The sequence below is a fragment of the Gymnoscopelus braueri genome (assembly GCF_963280865.1).
Source record: "Gymnoscopelus braueri genome assembly, chromosome: 5".
In the NCBI taxonomy this organism is placed as follows: domain Eukaryota; kingdom Metazoa; phylum Chordata; class Actinopteri; order Myctophiformes; family Myctophidae; genus Gymnoscopelus; species Gymnoscopelus braueri.
The window spans coordinates 39,139,142-39,165,936 of NC_137606.1; the positions used below are offsets into that span (position 1 = coordinate 39,139,142).

The 26,795-nt window shown below is 42.5% G+C and overlaps 1 protein-coding gene across 1 annotated transcript in view; it reads left to right on the forward strand.

Annotated features, from left to right (window-relative positions):
- Positions 1 to 458: 458 nt before the first annotated feature.
- Positions 459 to 26,795, forward strand: part of LOC308085268 (protein FAM131A-like) — a gene marked incomplete at both ends in the record, with an annotated part of 27,301 nt that continues 964 nt past the window's right edge. Inside the window, 5 exon segments of the mRNA XM_080428349.1 lie at positions 459 to 489; positions 6,064 to 6,215; positions 14,565 to 14,658; positions 15,286 to 15,459; positions 23,098 to 23,229. Of these exon segments, the coding sequence (XP_080284475.1) occupies positions 459 to 489; positions 6,064 to 6,215; positions 14,565 to 14,658; positions 15,286 to 15,459; positions 23,098 to 23,229 (583 nt within the window).

A 26,795-nucleotide genomic window follows, 5' to 3' on the forward strand; every position in this document is an offset into this window, starting at 1 on the left:
CCACAGGCACGGGTGCTGAAACGCTAAAGATCGCTGTCCACCCGTATTGTATTGGTGTTGAACCGCAGGAATTGATCCTTCAACCGGTGACGTGAAGCGGAGGTGAGTCTCGGGATCACTCATCAAAAACATACAGGACTGGAGATTTCAAGCCGGAGTCGGAAATAATAACGGTATACAGGACGATTATGTTAGTTCGAATTGAACTAAGTCATAGGATCAAAGAAAAATAAGAAGGGGAAAAAGCAGAACCGAAGTAATGGCTGGACTTTCCCCCGCCCTCGGCGTCACCAGCACGGTGTGAGCGCAGCGCGGCACGCCGTGTCCCCCTGCGGAATCCAACGGAACCTCCGAAACGACAGGCTTCCAAATCTATGAGGTATACGGCTCGGAGTGTTGTGCACAAAAAGGAAATTAGGGAACAGATTGCCCTTCTTAAAGGCTCTGCAGCTACGAAAATGGGCTGTATCAGCTCCAGAACGCCAGTTGGTAAGAGTTATATATTTATGATTCGCTTTGATAAAAATAAGAGCACGCTCGGGGAAGCCTGAAGGTTTTCGCATTTTGTTTTGTTGCATAGGCGGCTATGTGTGAATTTGGGTGCTTTACATACTGTAGCCTATAGTGCCGCATGCCGTGCGCGATATGAGGAACATATGGTGCGCTGCTGAGTCACACATTGCTTATAACCATGTAATAAGGCAGCTTAAATAGAACAAGCCTATGGCGTTTAAGCTGCCGATAATTATAAAGACTACGTGTCTGTGTTACCGGTGTGTTTACATACAGCGGGTGCAGAGATGGGGGGGGGGGTATTCAATACAACCTAAGCATCGCGATGCCACGGTCGAGAGTTGCATCCACGTCGGTGAGCGGAGAAGACAGAGGTGCTCTTGACACCGATTGAGGGATGATGATGATGCGGAGCTGAAAGAACAGCTTTTACAACTGTGTGACGACGAACCGAGTCCCGCAGCAGCAGACAAGATGGTTCTCAGAGCGCTGACCCAGTTTAGTTGCAAGGTAGGGGAAGGATTTTGCTCTTCAGTGTGTACGAATGCATCGTGGTGGACGTTCCTGTTATGGTTAATCATTCTGGGCACGTCGCCTGTATTGTACAAAAGTAATGCAACCAACAGTCTGTTAAACAAGATGAATGTCACTCGGAGATGCCGTGTTAAAGCAGGATCTCTGCTCGCGCACGCACGCACGCACGCGCGCGCAACACACACACACACACACACACACACACACACACACACACACACACACACACACACACACACACACACACACACACACACACACACACACACACACGCTGTTGCCAAGAAACAAGCTTCTAGCTGGTGCCACCGCATGCATGTATGGGGGCATTAAAAAGGTCTTAACAGTCCTTACATTGACACTTCGCTGTCATCTGGGGACCCCCTTACAATCATGTGGGGACCCCCCCTGGTGGTCCCGACCCACAGGTTGAGAACCACCCCTTTCTCATACAGTGTTATTTATTTGACCGGGCCTTGAAGCTGTCATAAATCCAACGCGCCCCGCATCCATCCATCCAGACGCCCTCCTTGCTCGAGGCTCCCCTAATCAGACGCGACCGACGGTTTGTCATTCATTTCCCAGTGGTGATGCGAACATGACACGCAACCCGATGGCAGCAGCCAGCAGGCTGCTGTTGTGTTTCTGCACAGTAAACCTACTATGATTTATCCACGTAAACGGGCTATAGAATGTATATATACGGCCGTTAATTGCTATTGTATTAGCTGTCACTAGAAGCGCTTGATTGTTTGTTGCACTTGTCTTGCCTCCTTGTCTGGTCTCTCTCTCTCTCTCTCTCTCTCTCTCTCTCTCTCTCTCCTCTCTCTCTCTCTCTCTCTCTCTCTCTCTCTCTCCTCTCTCTCTCTCTCTCTCTCTCTGTTATTTTGATTTTTCTGAAGTCTTCTCTCGATCCAAATGGCTTTCATATAGGCTACCATACTGACCGTGGCTGTCAGAAACAGCCACCTGTTTGCCTTCGGTTTCCATGATTGTATCATTACATCACAGCGCTGCATATTTGGGCACGTTTTTCTTTAATAAATCAAAAGTATTTCTTGAGACCGAATATGACATAATGTAGGAGCGCGAGAGGGACGCATTCTGTCTCTATCTGCTCTTGTTTCCACGACAACGAGAGAGAGAGAGAGAGAGAAGAGAGAGAGAGAGAGAGAGAGAGAGAGAGAGAGAGAGAGAGAGAGAGAGAGACGTATAACCTCAAATATGCTTCGACACCGCGTTTATAGAGCCAGGGCTACGGCTGTACGTTTTCGAGAGATCACGTTTCTGGTGAAGAGATTAATTAAGCTGGAAGATAAGAGACAAATTAACAACTGAGAGCCACAGATGGCGGCTGGATGGCCGCGGGATGGATTTCACATGGGAGCTGCTGCTGGTTGTGGAAACAGCCGCAGGTCGCCCGCCCGTCCGTCTGTATAAATAACCTTTGCGTCTGACCACAGATCAGCCCGGCGGCTGACACGTCTCCAAATCAAACACATAGCCTGTAGAAGCCTCTGCTACGCTTCATTAGCCACGCGTCTTTGATCGTCGATCTGGTTTTGACACCGTTCCATTTAGTCCTCCTGCTGCCATGATGTAACCTCCATGATTGACGCCACCGTCACTAATACTCACTGGCTATAGTTTGACTATATGTTGTAAGGCAGTGGTTCTCAACATGTGGTTCGGGACCCCTAGGGGTGTCCCCACATGATTTTAAGGGGGTCCCCAGATGACAGGTGAAGGGACAATTTAAGGACCTTTTTAATACCTAAAAAAAAAGAAAAAAGACCATGCTGCATCAAAAGCAATCAACAAACTATACTATAAAAACGGTCAAGCATTGGCCAAATTGTCAATTATTATGTGAGCTTGTATATCTGCTATTTTCGCAATATTTATCTGTGGAACCGAGTCAAACAAAATGTCATGCCTCAACACTTACAATTCCATGTGCTTGTCAGGGTGGGGGCTCCAGTTCTTATATGATTATTTTTTGGGGGTCCCCATTCCCCAGTTAAAATATAATTACTTTGGGGGGTCGTGGCCTGAAAAGGTTGTGAGAACCACTGTTGTAAGGGACGCTAAGGTTCATGACATGTAGGCTAATTAAATGGACATAATAGGCTATAATTTGAGCGGTGAGGAGACAGACTATGACTGCACTGTCTCTACCAGAGGGAAAAGACAACATCTCTAGTCTGCGAAATGGAAGCGTTTTGCTGCAAATTAGATGCTGACGTGGCACAAAAAAAATCCCTCCCGGCATCAGCAAACACTTTTTGACCGCACACATGAGCTCAAATAACCACCAGGCACACTCCCGAACATCAGTCTAATGGTAGACAAAATATATCAAGGCACGCATCTTTCACCCCTCCGGACAATACTTTCATTAACGCGGGTGGCCTAGATTCGAGACAACAATGCCCCCCCCCCCCCCCCCCCCCACCCACCCACCACCCCAGGCATTTGATCTCATCACTTCCAATTAAACGGCAGATATTGAATTCTACTTGGGGAAACTTGAGCCGGGCTAAACGGTAGGCCTTTGAACCCGGGTGGCGTGGGTGTGGGGTGGGGTGCCGGCCCTGCCGGGTGAGTGATTGCTCTTGATATTGGGGGGCTCAATATCAGAGATGGGTGCAGCCAACGACTTAATCGAGCGAGGAGTTGCTCTTTTCACAGACAGTAACTAGAAACGACTCTCTGAAGACGAGCCCATGCAGGGAAAGAGGAGCCAGGCGCTGACATTTTAGAGGCCCACACTTCTCAATCGTGTTGTTCGAATCTGATTTAAACACACACACACACACACACACACACACACACACACACACACACACACACACACACACACACACACACACACACACACACACACACACACACACACAGACACACACACACACACACACACACACACACACACACACACACACACACACACACACACACACACACACACACACACACACACACACACACAGTCTTTGGGGATTGCTGAGGTGCTGAATTGACATCCAGACGCATCCATCTAGATGCGCCCAAGTGCAACAAGGCTGCAGTTTTGTCATGCCTGTCACGCTGTCAGGTCATGACAAGTACACAATAGCGGGGGAAAGGTTAATGTCCTGTGCGGTGTCACCCGAGGAGGCTTAGAGCTGTTGGACATTAAATGGAGTTTGTGCCGACGATGCAGTCAAGGCGGGGGGTGGTGACATTTGCACCCCACAGCGCGTAATGCGCCCAACGGCGTTAAGGATCTTTTATTTATTTTTATAAGCGTTTAAGTTGCATGATTGTGAAGGATGCCAAAGATAGCAAATGTCTTAAAGGAGTAGTACACCCAAAAAATGACTTATTTTCTATCAATTACATGCACACCCCATGAAGGAAGCCTTGAATTCATGGAGATTTTTTAGTTTTTGTCACATTCCTGAGCCCAATAATTTGATGACGGGTGGCTGGAGACTCCTCCTGGAGACTCCCGGAGACTCTCCATGAATTCAAGGCTTTGTGTGTAATTGATAGGAAATAAGTCATTTTTTGGGTGAACTACTCCTTCAAAGACGTGTCGTCTGTTATTCGGGGATACAATTATAAGCTGCTTGCCCCATCCATCCCCCAAACTAACCTATTATTGGCCCAGGGGCCTCAGCTGTATGGGTAATGTCAGCGCCACCTGCATGGCATGACTAGAGAAAATGCACGTGCCAGACTGACTCACCCTTAAGCTCAATTTATACTCCGTATAGTATGATGGTGTTGCTTGCCAAAAATAACTGATCTTAGATCTTAGACATGCAATGTAATATACATTATAGCTTGATATCTCACTTGGGGCCTCCTGAAGTATATTATTTACATTACATGATATGTTTTCAATTACTTTTTTTTCGTACTGTAGGGAAATATTTACTCCATGTAGACTCCACTACAATTGTTTGAAAACTCTGATGTTACTTTCTAGATTTAGATTATTATTACAACACATACATGAACCACTTCAGTCCTATTTAAACTTTGGCTATTTGAAAATAGCCAATCTACAAGCTCACACAGCATCAAGATAGATGTGTTGTGAGCTTGTAGATCTGCTGTTTAAAAAAAAAAAAATTATGATAACTTGTGAAACAGGACATTCTGCATAATGACTACTTTTACTTTTGGTACGTATATTTTCATATTTATACACATTTTTCAGTGTATGTGTATGGGTGAGGGGATGGATATGAAGTGAGATATCAATAGAGGGGCGCACGCTGCACTGAAAGTCAAATATTCCCTCCTACAACAGGCCAGTGGCTGCTGTATATAGAGGCTCTCTGGAGAGGGAATGGCTGGCATGGTGATAGCTCTGGTCCATAGCGTTAGAAGGAGATCCTTAACGCTGTTACTTTCGAGCCGTTGCCCGCACACCTCAGGCTCAGCCTGAGGTGTGCAGCCTCTCGTCTTTAGTAAAAAAAAATAAAAAATACACTTTCGCTACTCACCAAAACAAAGACAGTTTTAAGATGTTGAAAGCCTACTTTCAGCCCCCCATCTCATGTCTAAAATAAACTAAAACTAAAACAAAAAAGAAGATATTTCACTGGAAGGAAAAATCTGGTCAATAGAAAAATTGCATTGACCAGATATGTAGGGGGCGCAGTGGAGTAACACGGAGAAACATTGTTTTCCCTCCGGTGAAATATTTTATTTTCTGGCCAAAAAGTGTATTTTAGGCATGAGGTGGGGGGCTCGGAGTGTTCCCACTGAGGAAAGTAGGTTTTCAACATCTTAAAACCGTCTTTGTTTTGGTGACTAGCCTAACGAAAGTGTATTTTTTGTATATTTTATTAAAGACGAGAGGCTGCGCAGCCTGCTCTACCGGGGTGCGCGGGCAACAGCTCGAAAGTAGGCTACCATAGCGTTAAGGAGAACTCCTTCTAACGCTATGGACCAGAGCTTGCATGGTGACATCTTTTTCTGTCCTTCATCACCCATGCGCTCTCCTCTTCTTCCTGACAGTGGGGTATGACGGTACGTTGCGCGTCGACTGGAGCGCATCGAGCTCCAGTTCTGACATCCCACTCTTGGGCAACACTAGGACGGTCACCTCCCTGGCCCGCAGCCGCAGGCTGCTTCTGACAGCACCTCTGACGACTTTGGACTTCAGCGAGGTGCCAGTTTTGTTTTTCTTTGTGTTTTTTTCCCTCCCCAATTTGAGGCCCTTGGTGGTGCATGTCATTGACTTTCAGGGCGTCCCGTCATGTCAACACTTGACGTTTGAGGGCAAGCCTATACTGACAGAGTGGCAAACTGTGAGAACGGGTTGGTCATGCAAAAGGACTTCATGGCATTGCATGGCTTTGATATGAAGTGCATAAAGAAGAATATGATTGAACCCGCACACATTATGCTTCATAAAGAACAGTGGTGTAAAAAGTAGGCTACTGACATTTTTGTACTTAAGTAAAAGTATCAATACCACAATGTAAATTGTAAAACATACTCTAGACTGTTACGAGTAAAAGTTCAGTAGGCTACTCTGAATTTACTCGAGTAAAAGTAGCTACAAACATATTGGCATGAAAATGTACTTACAGTAGCCTACCATAAGTAAAAAGTAGGCCTACTCATTATGCAGTATGTCCCATTTTTGGAAAATAGCAGATCTACAAGCTCACAACCCATTGCAAGCTTGTAGATCGGCTATTTTCAAATAACCGAAGTATATATAAGGCTAAAGTGGTTAATGTATGTTTAAATAATAATCCAAATCTACAAAGTAACTAGTAACTAAAGTTTTTAAATAATTGAAGTGGAGTAAAAGTAAAATTTGCCTCTGAGATGTAGGGGAGTAGAAGTAGCCTACAGCCTATTGCAAATCGGAAATAGGCTAAAAAAATACATTTAAAAAAACTCAAAATTATACTTAAGTAGGCCTACAGTACTTGAGTATATGTACTAGTTACTTTCCACCACTGATAAAGAAGAACCCACACTCGAAACGTCATCGAATACATTTTATTGGAGCATATGAGTGTGCGGGTTCTATTCTTCTTTATGAGCATATCTTAACCCTGATGTGCGTATATTCGTTTAGCTTTTGTTTGATAATGAAGAGCCGAATTTAGTTCTGAGTAGGAACTCAGTAAGTCGTCACGTGAAGCAGAAAATTATTTTCTCAACCTGTCCTCGTTTAGTAATTAGGCTACCTAATTTACCAAGTATTCTGACTGAGTCTTTAGTGAGTGATTCAGCTCTGGGTTCTCTGTCCATTTTGGTTTTCAATACTGTTCACCATGTTAGTTTCGAATTATTCGCACAAGCCATTCGCAGTAATTAGCAATTAATTTTTAATGCGTTTTTTAAAAAAAAGTAATCTCGGTGGCACAGAGTAGGCCTAATGCTTCTCGGACTGATTCCTATACGATTAAATGGGTGGACAGACTATTTCATAGTACGACGGTGTCTTGCCTAAAATATCTACTGTAACTGGGTAACAACCAGGGCACTACATACGAGGGATGAATATTTAACAGTATTTTACAATTATTACGAAAAACAGTTAGATGATGATTATGATGATGAGCAGGAGGAGGAGGATCAGGATGATATCTATATTGTCTCATGGATCCCATGGACCAGTGTTCTCACCCTTTTCAGGCCGTGACCCCCCAAAAGAATCATATTTGAACTGAGGACCCCCCACCCTGACATGCAGTAATGGTCTTTTTTCTTCTTCTTTTTTTAGGCATTAAATTGTCACTTCACTGTCATCTGCCCCCCTACAGCGTTATTGGAAAGAGGCCTTTATTTTAAATAGTTGTAGGTTAGGCCAGTGGTTCTCAACCTTTTCAGGCCGTGACCCCCTACCTAAAATAATCATATTTGAACTGGGGACCCCCCACCCTGACAAGCACTTGGTTGGTTGAGTTGAGGCATTACATTTTCGGTTCCACAGATAAATATTGTGAAAATAGCAGATCAGCTACAAGCTCACGCCTCGCAGTGGATTGGCTATTTTCCTTTCTTTTCTTTTTTTTGCCTCTTTCTTATTATTATTTGACAAATTGACCAATGTTTGGCCAGTTTTAGTATAGTAGTAGTATAGTTTAAATAATATAGTTTGTTGATTACTCTCAATAATAGCCTTTTTATTTTCTTTCTTTTTGAGGTATTAAAAGGTATTGAAAAATTGTGTGGGGACTATACGACCGACTCACAGGTTGAGAACCACTGGGTTAGGCTTATCCTATCCCCAAATCAAAGGCATTGGCTAGTCGGAGGTCTGTTTATGACGTCATCAGTGAAATCGTGACCCGTTGCCATAGAAATATTCCTTCTGTCGTTCTGTGGAAAGTTGAGCACCGATTGAAATCTCATAGGAGAGAGAGAGAGAGAGAGAGAGAGAGAGAGAGAGAGAGAGAGAGAGAGAGAGAGAGAGAGAGAGAGAGGGGCTGGGGGGGAGGTGGTGGGTGGCGTACGAATCGATAGAGAGGAGGCTCCATCCTCCATCATCATCATCGTTGTCGTCGTCGTCGTCATCATACAAACACGACAACGTGGCGTACCGTTCGAGAAAAGATGTGCATCTTATTCTCCGTGGAAAAGCTCATCTTCAGCGAGAAAGCAAGGGACGTCTTCACCAGCGAGGGGAGAACTCCGGTATCACAGGCTGTTTAACCTGCTTTCAAACTAAACGTGCCTATATTATACCTTTCAGTGTTCTTTTTATGTCCGATGTGAACGAATGGTGTCTGCCTGGTCGCGATCGTGTTTTCCTGTAATGTTTAGTTCAGTATTAGACGACAGTAAGGAGCTGTCCGCGGTGCTGAAAGGCTCTATGTAATGTTTAGTTCAGTATATAGACGATAGGAGCTGTCCTCGGTGCTGGAAGGCCGTCGCTGTCTTTTGCAACCCTCGTTTGGATGGTTTAGGAAAAGATACATTGGGCCCTATTTTTGCTGGTGCCGCCTTACCCATTATCCCTAAACTTCTTTGCCATTTTTTGCTATTTTTAAAGACATTTTCAAATAGTTCAACTACCTGATCTACATCGACACGTTGTGAGCTTGTATATTGTCTATTTGAACTATTTGAAAATGTTTAAAAATAGTAAAAAATCACACCCAGTGTGAAGTGGGCGGTGTGGTCACAGTGGTCATCACAGTGATGGAAGAAGTGATGGAAGAAGTGATGGAAGAAACCATAACTTAAAAAAAACAATATTTTGTTTTTTTTAAAGTTATGGTTTCTTATATAGGGCTATGCACATGTGTCATGTTTCCCTAGCCAATCACAGTCCTGAATAGACTGTGATTGGCCCATCACGCTGCAGGGTTAGGGGGGTACATTTGTGGCCAATCACAGCGCAGGATTTGGTGTGCAAATATCCAAACCTCACATATAGGGGCGGTTTCACCGCCCAAAAATGTCAAAGAAGTTTAGGGACGTGCCAGCCCACACAACACACACAAGGCGTCATAGAGCTGTGGTTCTCAACCTGTGGGTCGGGACCCCTAGGGGGGTTCCCTCATGATTTTGGGGGGGTCCCCAGATGACAGTGAAGTGACAATTAAGACCTTTTTAGTACCTAAAAAAAAGAAGAAAAGAAAAGGACCATTACTGCATCAAAAGTAATCAACAAACTACTATAAAAACTGGTCAAACATTTCAAACATTTTGAAAATAGCCAATCTACATCTGCTATTTTCACAATATTTATCCGTGGAACCAAATTGAATGCATCAACTCCAACAAATCCAAGTGCTTATCAGTTCAAATATTATTATTTTGAGGGGTCACGGCCTGAAAAGGTTGAGAACCACTGTGCTAGAGAGCTTATGTAACCCTAATTAGCCTATAAATAGAACAAATGCAGACGCGTCACCTCCAGGAGCCATGTTTGCGAGACAGACAGACAGACAGACCTCTTATGAAACCTGTGGCATATGCGCGACATGCAGCCTCACAGACAGCCTCACAGACGGATACAGGATATTGGGCAGTGGGCACTATAGGACATCTGGGCACCTCGATGTATAATTGGCTATTTTGTCCAAAATGTAAAAAAAAAAGGAGAAATGGTCTTAAGTAATGTAAAGTATACATGATGTGAACATGCACAGTACATCATTGTCAGACTTTTAAAGAGAGTTTTATCCTCCAACTTCTTGTTTATAACCCAAAACTACTGTTTTTTTTTGCAATTTTTAGCCATTGTAAAAATATTAGACCTTAATTGTTGAATGTTTAAGCATGTTCTAATCATGTAGCTATATACACCATTTTTCAAATATTTTGTTTTACATTTTGGACAAAAATTTTACATTGAGCTGCCCAGATGACCCTAGTGCCCATCTATCCTGTTATCTGTTAACAGGAGACTGGTTACAGTTCACATCGGACACGCCGACAGGCGACAGGTAGCTGATCTCTATTTGTAACAGGCGTTTTATTCTACTTATAGGTCATCATAGGCTACTGCATTTGAGTCATTGTACAGGAGTCATTAGGCAATAGATTGAACGAGTGTAGTGTAGGCCTAATGGCAACCTCTGTCCCGTTCCAAGATTATGTGGAATTTGAAAGTGTGTGCGTGTGTGTGTGTGTGTGTGTGTGTGTGTGTGTGTGTGTGTGTGTGTGTGTGTGTGTGTGTGTGTGTGTGTGTGTGTGTGTGCGTGCGTGCGTGCGTGCGTGTGTGTGTGTGTGTGTGTGCGCGTGCGTGCGTGTGCGCGTGCATGCGTGTGTAGCCTATTTGTGTTTGTTGGGTGCTTCAGTGCTTGTGTAGGCTGGTGTGTGAAGGCAGAGACGATGATAGCGATCTCTTCATGATGAACGCTGCCCCCCCCCCCCCTTCAGTAGGGCAGTATAGAATAGGGGAGATGAATGGAGGAATGGAGCAGTTAGGTTGATCCAGGTTAAATAGACCTGGATCCAAGGGGCAGTGATTCTTAGATCCACAATATTGATGTAAACTAAAACCAGGACCCAGGTGTCTGTGACTGTGTGGGTAATTGATGTAAACTAGACCTGGACCTGGTTGGTCAATACATTCTCACTCCTAACCCCTCACATACAGACTTTATTTTTGTCAGAACCTCCCTGCCCTCACTATCTGTAACTGTAGATAGGTGGATGTAAACCACACTTGGACATGGGGGGCTGTGCCATGTAGATAGGTGCAGTGGTGGAGAGTTATTAAGTACATTTACTCGAGTACTGAGGTATGTTTTACTTTACTGGAGTATTTCCAATTTTCAGTACTTTATACTTCTACTCCACTACAACTCAGAGGCAAATATTGTACTTTTGGCTCCACTACAATTATTTGAAAACTTTAGTTACTAGTTACTTTGTAGATTTTGATTATAATTTCAAAATATACATTAACCACTTCAGCCCTATTTAAACTTTGGCTATTTGAAAATAGCCGACCTACAAGCTCACGACGTGTCGCCATGCGACGCGTTGTGAGCTTGTAGATCTTCTATTTTCAAAAGATTTTAAGTACATTTTAGACATCATGATAATTGTGAAACAGGACATTCTGCATAATGAGTACTTTTACTTTTGGTACTTTAAGTATATTTTGATGCCAATACTTTTGTACTTTTACTCAAGTAAATTTGAATTATCGGATTGTAACAGAGTGTTTCCACATTGCAGTATTGATACTTTTACTTAAGTAAAACATGTGTGCACTTTTTCCACCACTGGATAGGTGGATGCAAACTAGGCCTGGACAGGGGGGGGGCTGTGACTGTAGATAAAGGCTGATATGGACCTGCAGGCTGTAGTGTAACTCAACGGCAAGTCATATCTCTTCCAGATGTTTCCTCGCTGTGATCCGTGAGCTCCTCTGTGGAGCCAGAGGATTACCACGCCTCTCGGCAGCAGTAGCTGATATCATCACAACACCGTGAACGTCTTTGCCCTGGTGGGACCTTAAAGGAGTAGTTCACCCCAATTTTCTTTTTTAATCAATTACACACTCCATGAAGCCTTGAATTCATGGAGATTTTTTAGTTTTTGTCGCATTCCTGAGCCAATAATTTGACGACCGGTCAATAGGAGACCATCAGAGCAGGAGACTCCGCCGGTCATCAAATTATTGGGAATGCGTCAAAAACTAAAAGGCTTCATGGGGTGTGTAATTGATAGAAAGTAAGTAATTATTTGGGTGAACTACTCCTTTAACAGCAGTTCGTCTATCTCTCTGTTTATTGGGTTTGTTTTATTTGTTTGTTTACTTGTTTGTTTGGACGCCATGAATGAATACATGCATAAATTATAATCCCTTCAACAGATATCCTGTTGACCTATGAATTAATAACTCATAACCTTTTCTTTGCGTGTGACCTGATGGGGTGTTGACCTATATCATACCTCACACACATACAGGTGGGGCTATAAAAAGAGCGGCAAACAAAGGCCCTTGTCAACACCTGATACTACACCTGTGTGGTGTGACCTTACTGAATAGACAGATTTGATGGGAGGAGAGAATGGGAGGAGTGGAGGGGGGTCTCTGCTTGTGGTTCAGTCAATAGAGTGGAAATATTTTTCCAGTGCTTGCTGTCACTGGGCCAACCAATGACCCACTGTGGCTTCATGGATTCACAGTCTGATCAATTCATCTTCTCTGCAGCTAAAGGGAAACTGCATACAGTCACAGCAAAAATCACGAGTGTTAAAGGGATAGTTCACCCCCAAAATGACATTTTTTTCTATTGATTAGTCACCCCATGGAGACTTGAATTCATGGATATTTTTTAGTTTTTGTTGCATTCCTAAGCCAATACTTTGATGACCAGCAACGGTTCCGGTAGGAGACACGAGTCTCCTTTGTGTCTCCCACCGCAACCGCTGCCTACCGGTCCACTGGTCATCAAATTATTGGCTTAGGAATGCGACAAAATACAAACGATATCCATGAAGTCTCCATGGGGTGACTAATCGATAGAAAAAAAGTATTTCTTGGGGTGAACCATCCCTTTAATTACATCTTTACACATACACACCTCAGAGCTAAATGAGAACACTCATGATTTTTGCTGTAGTTGAACCAAAGTAGGTAACTAACTCCACACGCACCACACAATGTAACATTTGACTGGTAGTTAACGCTAATCTAAAACCCTGGTTGCATGTGTGTGTGTGTGTGTGTGTGTGTGTGTGTGTGTGTGTGTGTGTGTGTGTGTGTGTGTGTGTGTGTGTGTGTGTGTGTGTGTGTGTGTGTGTGTGTGTGTGTGTGTGTGTGTGTGTGTGTGTGTGTGTGTGTGTGTGTGCATGTATGTTTGTGGGTGGCTCACAACAAGAATGTTAAAGGCAGGGCAACAGATAAGGGACAACTTCAGATATCTATATACTAGTCCAAATCTAGACAAACATATCAGTTGCTTTAAAAGAAAGTCAAAAATTCAAACAAATACGATTTAAGATTACTTAAAAATTGAAAAGTGTCTCCATAACTGCTTCAAAGCATCTGTCCAGGTATGAAGAATCATAACATCACGAGTGGAGGAAGTTGCTAGCTTATAGATATGCAATGTAAAGGTCTAGCATTCAAAAGCAGCTATACTTGCTACATTAAAGCAGCCTCTCTACATTAAATGTATATTGTTAATAATAATACCTCAGATTTATATTGTGCTTTTCTAAGTACTCACATAGTCACTTTATATGGGAAGAGAAAAAAAAGAACGAATAAACGTTATTAGGAAAAAGCTAAAACCATAAAATAAGTACAGTAATAATAACTATAAAAACTCAGCCTCATCTCAGCCTCAGCTGGGAAAAGCAATTGTGAAGAGGTGAGGGGGCATCTCTGATAAGGCTGGGGAGTGTATTCCAGAGGCAGGGGGCATATTGATACAGAGTTTGGGTGAGTTTGCCAGGGTAGACTGGACTCCTGATATCACTGCTTTGACAAAAAAGAAAGAAAAAAAATCTATAGGCTACTACACGGTTTTTGAATGTTGAGGTGGGGTGGATTTAACTGTTCAAACATCGATTTCTAAAATGCTACTTGTATTGCTACTACTTGTATTGAACATTGTGTCAGGTTAGCTACCTGGCTGGCACCCCGCCAACCCCGGACCCTTTAGCTTTTGGCCAAACCGTTACAATAGAACATAATTATTTACTGTCAGAATGCAACTGTTTTTCACTTTATATGAATTTCTAACTTAAAATGTATTTGCTGCCCGGTCTTTAACCCATTGAGGCCTGAGGCGATTCTTAAAAATGTTTTCTAAATCTTTTTTTTTTTGAAAAAAAAATAAATAAAAAAAATTCACGATTTTTCAAAAATAGCAGATCTACAAGCTCGTAGCGCGGCACTCGGTGCCGCGCTATGAGCTTGTAGATCTGCTATTTTTGAATAGCCAAAGAAATCTAAAGTGACACAGATGCGTTCCAGGTATTAATGGGTTAAATATAAATAACCATAAAAATCTGTTCTCATCAAACCGTATATCCAGCTTGTTAACAAGCTGAAATGATGTCTCTTCTCTCTTCAGGTGAATGTTGATGACACCATTGAAATGTTACCCAAATCCAGAAGAGCGCTAACTATTCAAGAGATCGCTGCGTTAGCCAGATCTTCCTTACATGGTGAGACACACATACACATACACGTACGCACGCACGCACACACAAACAAACGCACATACGCACACACGCACGCACGCACGCACGCACGCACCACAACCAGTGTATGAAAATATTACAATTTTACCTATTTAAGTAACTGCTAAAACTTGTGTTAAAGGGTGTGTAGGCTATGTATGTTTTGTAAAAAAAAAACCGAAAAGATGTTTGTTAAACAGTTAAAGTATTAGTAATTATTGTTATAGTGTGTTTGTTCAGGAACAGGGGTCTCCCCATTATCTTCTTTAGTAAACAGAAAATTAGGATGGGATCAGGATGGGATACCAATTTTGTTCAATCAGGAGATAAAACTCGCCATCATCATCACTTCCAATTTCACTTATTCATCCTGTACCCTGTATAAGTTCTCGCTCCTAATTGGATAAAATTGTTATCCCTTCCTGAAAATATATTTTCGGTTTACTAAAGGGCTGGAGAGATCGGGAGACCCCCATTACTGAACAAACACTATAAGCAATGATTGCTATCGCCATATTGAGCTATTTAACACGTATTGTAACAAAACAAAATATCAGTCATCATCATCATCATGTTAAAGGTCTGACCTCTCCCATAACCTCCTCCCTCTAGGCATCTCCCAGGTGGTCAGGGACCATGTCACCAAGCCCACAACCATGGCCCAGGGCAGGGTAGCCCACCTGATAGAGTGGAAGGGCTGGAGTAAGCCCATTGACACTCCGGTGGTGGAGTCGGACAACTACTCCGACCTCACAGAGGGGGAACAGGAGGCCCGCTTTGCTGCAGGTAGGGCCTCTTCCGCTTCTAACGAGTAGCTCCGTCTTTGCTGCAGGTAGGGCCTCTTCCGCTTCTAATGAGTAGATCCGTCTTTGCTGCAGGTAGGGCCTTCTAACGAGTAGCTCCAGGTGTTGTCTCAGGTGACACCTGGATTTCATTTGGTCTGTATCTTAAAGACGGGGTGCCGTGATTTTCAGTGATTTTTCCCCCCCTAAAACATAATCATCAGGTATTATGGTTATACCAGGAGGAAGATTTTTTTCAAAAAAGTGTACAGAAAGTGTTAAAATTACGTTTTTATGTGGACACGCCTCCAGTTCATTAAGTATACCTGGTTCTCACCTTAGCACCTCCTCCACCACCTTAGCACCACCCACCTGTCCTAGTCCCTCCTCCTCCTCATGCCCACACCTGTTGTGTTATGATAATGAAGGGGAGGGTACAATTTTACTATGTCACTAAAGGGCTGTTTTTCTATTGGCACGTTTGACCCTCAAGGTTTCAGCCTCCAGGTAGAAACTCAAAATAGTCAAGAGGACATAAAACACCATAAAAGCACCACCAGGGGGATTAATGAAGTACTATCAACCTCATAGACACATGAAAAACAGAAAAAGTGCAAAACCATGGCACAACCTCTTTAACCACTTAAGACCTGATTCCGATTCTCAAATGTCTTCTAATCTAAATCAGTGCTTCTCAAACCTTTTTGTGCCAAGGACCCCCAATATGATTTGTATTTGTCTGCGGACCCCCATCTGAATTTTTTTTTGTGCCCGGGACCCCCAGAAGAGAAGATTTTTTTTTTTATTTTTATTTTTTATTATTTTTAGATATTTTTCAAAAACGCTGAACAAAAAAAAGCTGATGTACAAGCTCGCAGCGCGGCATGAAGTGATGCGCTGTGAGCTATTATCTTCTATTTTTGAGAACCACTGTTCTAATCCACTGTTCTAAATCCCCAGAGTTTTCTGAAAAACTTATGTTGCTATATATATATAGCTAAAATCTATAATGAATCTGGATGCTTTCCTGGTTTTAATGGGTCAACCGCACTTATAAGCCTGATTTCGTGTGGCAGAAATTGCCAATCTACAAGCTCACACTGCATCTGGAGCTTGTAGATCAGCTCTTCTCAGATAGAAGTGGTAACAATGAACTAATCTATTCCACTTAGTATTTCCTTTTTTCCTTTTTCAGACAGAGTATGAAAGTGAAGTGAGAGACAGCATAATTTGCCCAATTTGTTTTCTTCTAAATGGTGTTTGTGTTATGAGTATTGAATTACTATTAAAGTGAATTATTATCGCCAAAACTAATTATATACATATAAATCCTAAAATAGTGAATATTTATACATTTCTACCAATAGTAAAATGAAACTAAAGGGACCTTTGGTGTGTAACTCGGAGAGTGTACAAATGGAACTAAATGGACCCTTACGGGGCCACTTGGTTCCATTTGTACACAATTGTACAGTGCACTTACCTTGTAGCATAATTATCCTTAATCATGCTAATTTCATGACCATACCTGTTGGTGGTTTGTTAAATGTTCATGGACTGGCACTTTACTCGTATACAGTACCTTGTAAGTGGCTTCGGATAGGATTTGCTAAATCCCTAAATTGTAACAGAACGTGTCTGTTTGATTCTGCAAAGGTTACATCCTATCCACCTCCCACTAGCATCCTCTAGCTTCTTTTTACCCAATCACCCCATCTGTTCGCCCAAGTCAGCCCATCTTTCACTCCTCTTGTGTCCACCCTCACCCCTTCTATCTATCTCTCTATCTATCACCCCTCACACTGTTTGTTCCCTCCTGCTTTTTACTCACTCTTTAATCACCCCCTCTCTCTTACTCTCATTCTCTCTCTCTCTCTCTCTCTCTCTCTCTCTCTCTCTCTCTCTCTCTCTCTCTCTCTCTCTCTCTCTCTCTCTCTCTCTCTCTCTCTCTCTCTCTCGTTCGCTTGCTTCCCGCAATGCAGGTTCCCAAGGTTAATTTGCACGCTGAGGTTCTGCTCCCTGCAAGTTCCACCATGACGGAGCGATTTTTGCTGTGTCCCTCTGCCCACCCCCCCCCCCCCCCGCCCCCTGCACGTGCATACACACATACACACACACTCACACACACACACACGTGTGCACGCACACACACACACACACACACACACACACACACACACACACACACACACACACACACACACACACACACACACACACACACACACACACACACACACACACACACACACACATACGCGTGTGCACATGTGTGTACACACACACACACACACACACACACACACACACACACACACACACACACACACACACACACACACACACACACACACACACACACACACACACACACACACACACACACACACACACACACAATCTCACCTTCCCCCTTCACTCTCAATTCTTTGTTTTCATAACCCGTTCCAACCCCACTATGCCATTTTGTTTCTCTTTTTTTCCACCTCTTTAATTCCTCTTACATGTTTTCATTTGTCTCCACTTCCTAATCCCATCTTTGACTGTGGGAGCTACTTCACTTGTCCTGTTCTGTTCTTACATCATCAGTGTGCACCCAGTCACGGTTGAGCTGACATCATCAATGTGCACCCAGTCTGGGTTGAACGGTGTAGTGCCACTGACTTTACCCATTTAGGTGACTGGGCACGTTGAGTGAAATCAGCATGGCAGGCACACGCCAGGTGTGTGTGTGTGTGTGTGTGTGTGTGTGTGTGTGTGTGTGTACAAACAGGCTTCTGTCTATAGGCACACACACACACACACACACACACACACACACACTCTTTCCACATAATCCTGGAGAGTGTCTCTTCCTGAGTGCACGAGTCTGGCTGCTAGCCTTGACCCTCACAGAGAGGAGCTTATGTCACCCTTTCAGTCGTGTCTGTGTGTGTGTGTGTGTGTGTGTGTGTGTGTGTGTGTGTGTGTGTGTGTGTGTGTGTGTGTGTGTGTGTGTGCGTGCGTGCGTGCGTGCTTACGTGCGTGCGTGCGTGCGTGCTTGCGTGCGTGCATGCGTTCAAGCATGTTACATACTGTATGTGATTGCATCAGAATAAGTAGCTGCGCACGAGGCAGCCGATAGGAGTGTGTGCATGCGTGTGACTTTGTGAGAGCGTGTCAAACGCACAGTTTGGAGTGTGTGTGGAAGTGAACAGAGCCAGGTGGTTTGGATTCCAGATTCCAGCACAGCGCTGGCAGGGGATGGAGTGCCACAGGAAACGTGAGTTGGAAGTGTCCATGGGAGGATGTGTGCTCCGAACAGCTAAAATGTACACGATGCTGGCAGCCAGCATGCCTTTTGGAAACTCATGCATTTGGAAAAGAGGCATGGGGCAGGGCGGAAAGCAAAACCAACAACAACAAAGAAAAACTTCAAATTCTTTCTACAACTGATGTTGCAGTCCAACGATGAAGGAATGGGGTCGTTGGGTTTCTATCCCAAAACAAAGAAGAAGCCTTTCACTGAAGAGAGAATGGATTTAGTATAAATGTAATGAAGTTGGCCTCGCCAGCCACTCGCTGAAGCCAAGGATTCTAGTTCATCCTCAAAGGGCAGGATGAATGCATAGTGTATTGTCTGCGTGTGATTGTCTGTGTGCATGTGTGCCAGGGCTACACTGGGTATGTCACATAAAATGTCATCCCCGGAGTGGCTTGCTGTGACTGAATGCTGCCACTATGATCAGTGTGCACGTTGGTCGTGCATAAAGCCTGGTTTATACTTGATCGCGTGCCAGTGTTGTGCACCGGAAATAACAGATATACAAGCTCCCAGCGTGACATGTCAGCTGCGTGCAACAAAGCATATCAATGGTTTTTTGAAGATTACATTAACCCTTGCATTGTGTTAGAAAACTGCATCCACTTGCGGTGTTAGCGGGTCAAATTTGACCCGTTAAATCAGCCCAAAATACTTAAAAAATTACTATTTTAATTAATTTTTTTCTGCCACTTCATAGCTGACTTGTAATGCATTCATATCCATGTAAACACTTTAAAAATATATATTTTGGGTTAGGGCTAGCGTTTCATCTTTCAATATTATCTCTAAAAATTCACTGATTAAATTTCCTATAATGAAGGCAATGGATAATGATGTTATCTAGCTATAATAGAATAATTAAGAATAATAATTAGAACACACTTCCAAAAAATAAAAAATCAAAAAATGTTAATATTGTTAAAAATAGTGACACTAGTGGTGTTAGGGTCATTTTTGACCCGTATACCATAGAAGGTAAAAAGTCATTTATTTTTCATAAACTCAAACTTTATTTTACTCCTGATAGCAAATGCTAATTGAGGACAAGTCTCTCTCACTCTCAAACATGTAAACATTGAATATTGACAATTTGGGGGAAATTGGGGGATTTTTATAGAGACCATCAGAATTAATTTAAATGATGATAAAAAAAAAATTGTTGCGTTAAAATTGCTATTTCTGAGGATATCATGAAGCCTCGTTCCAATAAAGAAATGTAAAGGGTACTTTTTACCTAATTAAACTTGAAAACGGGTCAAAAATGACCCTAACACAATGGAAGGGTTAAAACAGTAGTTATCAAAGGGTTCATATTTCAGGGTTCCTTGAGGGGGTTCAAAATGTTGACCCTTACAGGTCTGTAACTCTGAGAGTTATTGTGGTTCTCGAAATAAAAAAGAAGTTTGAGGACCACTGCATTAAAACATAAGACCAAGATAAGGCAAGAAATGTGCTGCTTCCTCCTACTTCCTTCACAGTTACCTATGATACTAATGAAGGTTTTGTTCCATTTGGTGTTGCAGAGTCTTTCCAGGGAGCCAACATGCACAATACAAGCACCCTGACTCTGTTAGATGTGAAATGGAACAGAGCCTTAATTAGAATCATTGGTAACACCTGTGAAGGAAGTAAGGACATTTTTTACCAGCATTTATTCTACTTTCACTTGTCCCTTTTTTGTCAGATATCTCTATATTAGAGAGAGAGAGAGAGAGAGAGAGAGGAGAGAGAGAGAGAGAGAGAGAGAGAGAGAGAGAGAGAGAGAGAGAGAGAGAGAAAGAGAGAGAGAGAGAGAGAGAGAGACAGAGAGACAGAGAGAGAGAGAGAGAGAGAGAGAGAGAGAGAGTGTCACCCCTTGCTCTGTCCTCTACATGTCATGTGCTTCTCACATATAGGCTACACCTGAGTGTGTGTATTGTACTGTATCTGTGCTTGTACATACGGTATATGACCACGGAATATTAACGTACCTACGTACTTAGGTCTCCTACTGTGTGTCAGTAGTAGTTCTAAAAGTGGGGTCTGTGGACCACCAGGGGTCCTAGAGAGGGTTCTACAGGTCCCCAGCAAAATTAGGAACAGATCTAAAAGTTATTCACTGTATTATCTAAAAAATTGCTTAAAATGTGGAATTATTTTGAAAATAATTAACAACACAAATGTTCTCTTATGGGTGTCAGTGGCTCAAACACTTTTCAAATGGTTGTCCACAGCCAAATACATACGTATCACTTTGGGTGTCCTTCACATTAAAACGCTTGAGGTCCACTATCCTATATCCTATGTGACATAGCTGTTTGCCTCAGACTACGTCATGCATGAAACCCATGTACCGTATGAATAGGCGTGCTGCTCATTTTGTCCGGGGGACAAAATGTGATCAAATGTAAAGGTGTGTCTGATGTGTTTTTGATGTGAAAAGGTATGGAACTATTTCATGTCATTCATTTTAAGCGTATATACTACTGAATGATTAGTCCATGATTTGGAACGGATTGGGAAACCGTCCCTTTTATTTATTCTCATCCACTGCTGTGCATGCTGTTCCAGGGAGGGACCTGTCAATCAAAAGAATCTGGGACACAAAGGCTGCTTCACTCATTCACTTCTCCCTATACTCAATATCTAGGGCAGTGGTTCCCAAACTGGGGGTCGGAAATTTATTTTGGGGGTCCCCAGATGATTTGCTTAATGTGCAACATTGTTTTCTCACTCAACAGTAAACAAACTAACATACCGGTACAGCATAAGTGTGTAAGGTATTTGCACATTTCTAAAGACCTTTTTAATACTAATTTGGCCAAATTGTCAAATATTCTCTAAGAAAGAGGCAAACATTGTGAAAATAGCTGATCTACAAGCTCACAACTTGCTCACAAGCTTGTAGTTTGGCTATTTTTACAATATTTATCTGTGGAACCGAGTCAAACTAAATGTAAAGCCTTCAGTTCCAAGTGATTGTCAGGGCGGGCGGTCCCCAGTTCAATTTATTTTAGGGCGTCGATGCCTGAAAAGGTTGAGAACCACTAGGGCAGTGGTTTCCAAACGGTGTGCCGTGAGACAAGTGCAAGTGTGACTTGGGATTTTGTGACAACCACGCCTTGTTATTGCAATTTATACAACTATACAAAAATACCCCCAATTGCTTTTTTCTCCCGTTTCATTTCATTTTTTTCACGAATACAAAAAAAGATATATCACAAAAATTGTAGATCTACAATCTCACGATGCTTCATGTTTTTGAAAAAAAAGAAAAAAGTAAAGTATGAAATAGGGCTTAAGTGGTTAAACTTTGTATTTGGCATTTGTAAATAAAAATAAACATGAATAACAACAGTGATGAGTGTGATAATATGTTAATAGAGGCAATTTTCAGGGATAAACACAGGTGTGCATTAAGATTTTACCTTGTCCTTTGGTGTGCTTTGGGCACAAAAAGTTTGAAAACCACTTGTCTAGTGAGTTCTATGTACAGGACTATAACAGTGAAAAAGACAGAAAGAAAAAAGAAAACCCTTTTTGGATGCATGATAGTACTTTGTTAGTGACCATCGGCTGTACACTACTTTACATGATACCATACCACCTCAGTGAACATATTATGTTCACTAGGCATAAAACCACTGTTAAGATCTACCATCAAGGGTCGCTGACACTGGTGTCTTTGGAGTGGAGGTCGTCACATCATCTCTGATGGTGGTAGTGGTTCTTAAAGTGGGATCTGGGGACCCACAGGGGTCCTTGCGGGGGTCCCAGCGGATCCCCAGTAAAGTCAGTTAATAGCGTCAAAATCAGTTTAACCACTTGAACCCTATTTATACATTGGCTATTTTCAAGAAGAAAAAAAAATGGAACATTGAAAATCTTTGAAAACTAGAATACTTTTGAAAAGAATCACACAGGGGGATCTCTGTTACAAAATATTTTCAGAAGGGGGTCCGTAGTCAAATACACTCCTAAAACCTGTGTGGGGTTGGGTGTGATGAGTCCACTATATAGGCTTTAATGATTCCCACTATTCATGCGGACAGCACTAAAAATGCTATGTAGTGGACTATAGTGAGTAGTGAGTGATTTGAGGCACAGCCAAAGAGACACAATGGCTGGGTGGCATGTAGTTGCTATGACAACCTTGTGTGTGTGTGACTTTGTGTCACTTTGTGTTATTTGAATCACAATGATGTATTGATCATTTGTTTTGTACATGATGTGCACAAATGATATGTAATATATATATGTGTGTGTGTGTGTGTGTGTGTGTGTGTGTGTGTGTGTGTGTGTGTGTGTGTGTGTGTGTGTGTGTCGTGTGCGTGCGTGCGTGCGTGCGTGTGTGAGCAGGGGTAGCAGAGCAGTTTGCCATCGCGGAGGCCAAGCTGAGGGCCTGGTCCTCAGTTGACGGTGATGACTCCAACGATGACTCATACGATGAAGACTTCCTGCCTGCCAACGAGCCAGCCACACAGAGCACAGGTACACACACACACACACACACACACACGCACGTGCGCGCACGCGCACGCACACGCACGCACACGCACACGCACGCGCACATGCACACGCACACGCACACATGTAATACAGAAACACATGCACAAGTGTGATGTGTACAAACATGCACGCACATGTCCACACGCGAACACCATGCATATGTGCGCATACGGATGCAGGACCGTGCACACACATGTGTGTATATATACAGGCAGACACGCACACCAGTATTTTTTCCTTGCTCTTGAATACCCATCACATGACCCTCTCCAGTCTCTCTCTCTCTCTCTCTCTCTCTCTCTGTCTGTGTCTTTATTGTCCCAGTGCCCTAGTTTTCATCCTCTGCCGACATTTTTTTTGTTCACCAGTGCAATTTGATATCCCTCCTGCAAGTTTAATATAATTTCCTCTGCTGCAGACTGAGGTGGCAGCCATATGAGTATGTGTGTGTGTGTGTGTGTGTGTGTGTGTGTGTGTGTGTGTGTGTGTGTGTGTGTGTGTGTGTGTGTGTGTGTGTGTGTGTGTGTGTGTGTGTGTGTGTGTGTGTGTGAGAGAGAGAGAGCTATAAATATACCTGCCGTCTCTCGCTCTCTCTCTCTCTCCCTCTGTGTGTGTGTGTGTGTGTGTGTGTGTGTGTGTGTGTGTGTGTGTGTGTGTGTGTGTGTGGTGTGTGTGTGTGTGTGTGTGTGTGTGTGTGTGTGTGTGTGTGTGTGTGTGTGTGTGTGTGTGTGTGTGTGTGTGTGTGTGTGTGTGTGTGTGTGTGCTGCTTTCCATCTTGATTACACTGAACCGCCAATAAGCTGCATTGCACCATGATCTACTGTAGGTTCAACTCAGTCATTTTGCATAGTAAAACTGTGGCTACTTGTCATCTTTCAAAGGCCACAGAACATATCACACTAGCTGACTCTTATGTGCGTCTTTCTCTATATAGGTTACATAAATATGTATGCTTAGCCAGTATGACTATAGAGTATGTAACTAAAACCCATAAGTCAAGCCTGTTTCACATGGATATAAATGAGTACAACTGAATTTGATTGATACTAACATGTTAACCTGATTCTGATTATTCATAATATAAACTCGTAAAGCTGATTCTGGTTATTCATGTAATCGAGTACACCTGATTCTATAAGACAAATGAAAAAAGATAGACGTCTTCCATTTTTCTCCTCAGTGGGTTGAACAACCCATCTCAAATAGCACATGAGCATTGACCACTGGCATATGCATAGTGACCTGTTACACATGTACATTGTTTGTTATACCTTTCAAGCTGGGAACACGTCTGTGTCATTTTAGTTGTTGCTGTATATATCGCTGTTGTTGGGCAAGAAACCTCTTATCTCCATGTTCTAACTTTTTGTGTTTGTTCGTAATTGAACAACCTACTTGATCATACTACTGTGTCACTCAAAAGCATCAAATGTACAGTAGGAGATACACAAGCTCGAATAGCGGCACGTCTTGAACTTGAATCCTGAAAACTTTTTCAGGATTCAAATTTCAGGCTCAAAACTTTTGGACATATGAGGCAGACACAGTATATAGCAACGTACATTTTTTTGGTTGACGTTTTTCAGAAAAAGCAGGTTTTAGATTAGAAGGCGTTTTTAGAACCAGCCTCGGGTCTAAATAGGTTTTAAACAAGCAGAACTTGGGCCGACATTTTCATTAGAACCCTTGAATGGACGATAACTATTACACTTTCTTTTTTAAGAACAGTTGTAAATCTGTTACAAATATGTATTTATCCATACATATTATGTGAAAACCTGCATAAATGAAGCCTTTAGGCGGTTACACACCGGTGAATATGCGAATATACGCAAAATTCGGACTCGTTCCGAATAATTAAAAGACGTTTTTTTTTCGCTCCGCGAAACTTGTGTGGAAGCTTGCATTGACTTTATAAGTTTAAAAAAATAATAATATTATTCGCATGAAAAAAATCGCCCGTTGTGTAAGGACCTTTAGCCTGGACCTATCTTCCCTGGTGCTTTGAGAGAAAAACAGCGCCCACTCTTGTTCTGTACGTGAACCTTATTCCACTGCTGCTGGCTTTTGTTCAGACTTTAGTACTTTTGTTTACATTCTCATCCTGTTCCAATGGCATCCTGAAACACTGTTAGACTTTTCATCTGTCTGACTCTTAATATTTTAAACCAAAAAAACGTGTGTGCGTGCATCAGTCATCAGTCTGTCAGTCCGTCTGTCTGTCCGTCCGTCTGTATGCCCAAATCATGAATCTGTCATAGATTGGCCAAGTACTCTGATAACCCTTGTTTACTGCACTAGTTTGTTCAATTAGAAAGAGGCAGCTCAATACTAATATCAATACTACTTCTACAACTACTCATATACATGTAATACAATATATTACATTACATTAGATCACCCTACATCATCCTGTGGGCATTCATCATTGCCTGAGGTTGGATACCACAGGTGATGATGAATAATATGAGAATTAGTTCATCACATACCCATAGCCTTATTTATTCACGAGAAGACAGCATGTGACACTTTAACCACTTAAACCCTATATACTTGGTTGACTGGGGTCCCCCAGGGGTCTATACTTTGTCCGCTACTTTTTCCCTCCACACCAAATCTCTTTGGCGACCTACAAGCTCACAACGCAGGCTTAAGATATGCTATTTTTGCCTATTCTCACCGAATGTTCACCCGTTACATGCCCAGAATAGGGACGCTACAGGGTTCATGGCGTCAAATTGATAAACAGATTAAGATTTACTGTCAATGAGTAACTGCTGATTGTAGATTCCCTATAACAGCGTGGGTAGGGAGTTGGCTGAGAGCATAGCAGGTGTCTTTGTTGGTGCGTTACTCATTCTGTGAACCGTCAAAGGTCACTGCTGTAGCTGTTTTCTGCTCTGTGATTCATTTCCTTTGCACCAAGATAAACAGCTGTGAATTCTGTGAACCGCGTTTGGCACCCGATTTTCGTCCATTTTTGACACGTTGAGTCACTCACGATGTCAGTTCTGCAAACGGTTGGCACTTAAAGGGCAAGAACACTTTAGTAGAGGTTTGGGTTGTGTAGTTACCTTGCCATGATGTAACTCCAAAGGTGGACAAGAAATCAAAAATAATTTCTCCAGTGAATAGAAATTGATAATTCAAAATATGTTCCTCATTGACTTAAATTGTACGCTCTCAAAGTCACTCTTTTAGCACGTAAACGAACGCAAACTAAGTTGATTCAGACAATATAGAACATCACCAAACCCAGTACTGTTTGGATTATATAACTTCCTGTAGATTCTGCCATTTTTATTAGGAAGAAAACACGGACTGGATCCGTGGATCCGGATCTTCAAATAGGAAAATCAACAGGAGGTTAACATTTATATATATAAAAAAAACTCTTAGTACAGTATACAGTACCATACAGTTTATTTAGTTGACCAGGAACCCCAGCGATCTATTCTTGGTCAGCTCCTTTTGTTCCTCTATACTAGCGAAACTAATTTCAAAATAAGCAGATCTACAAGCTCAAGATGCATCGCCCTGTGACGTGT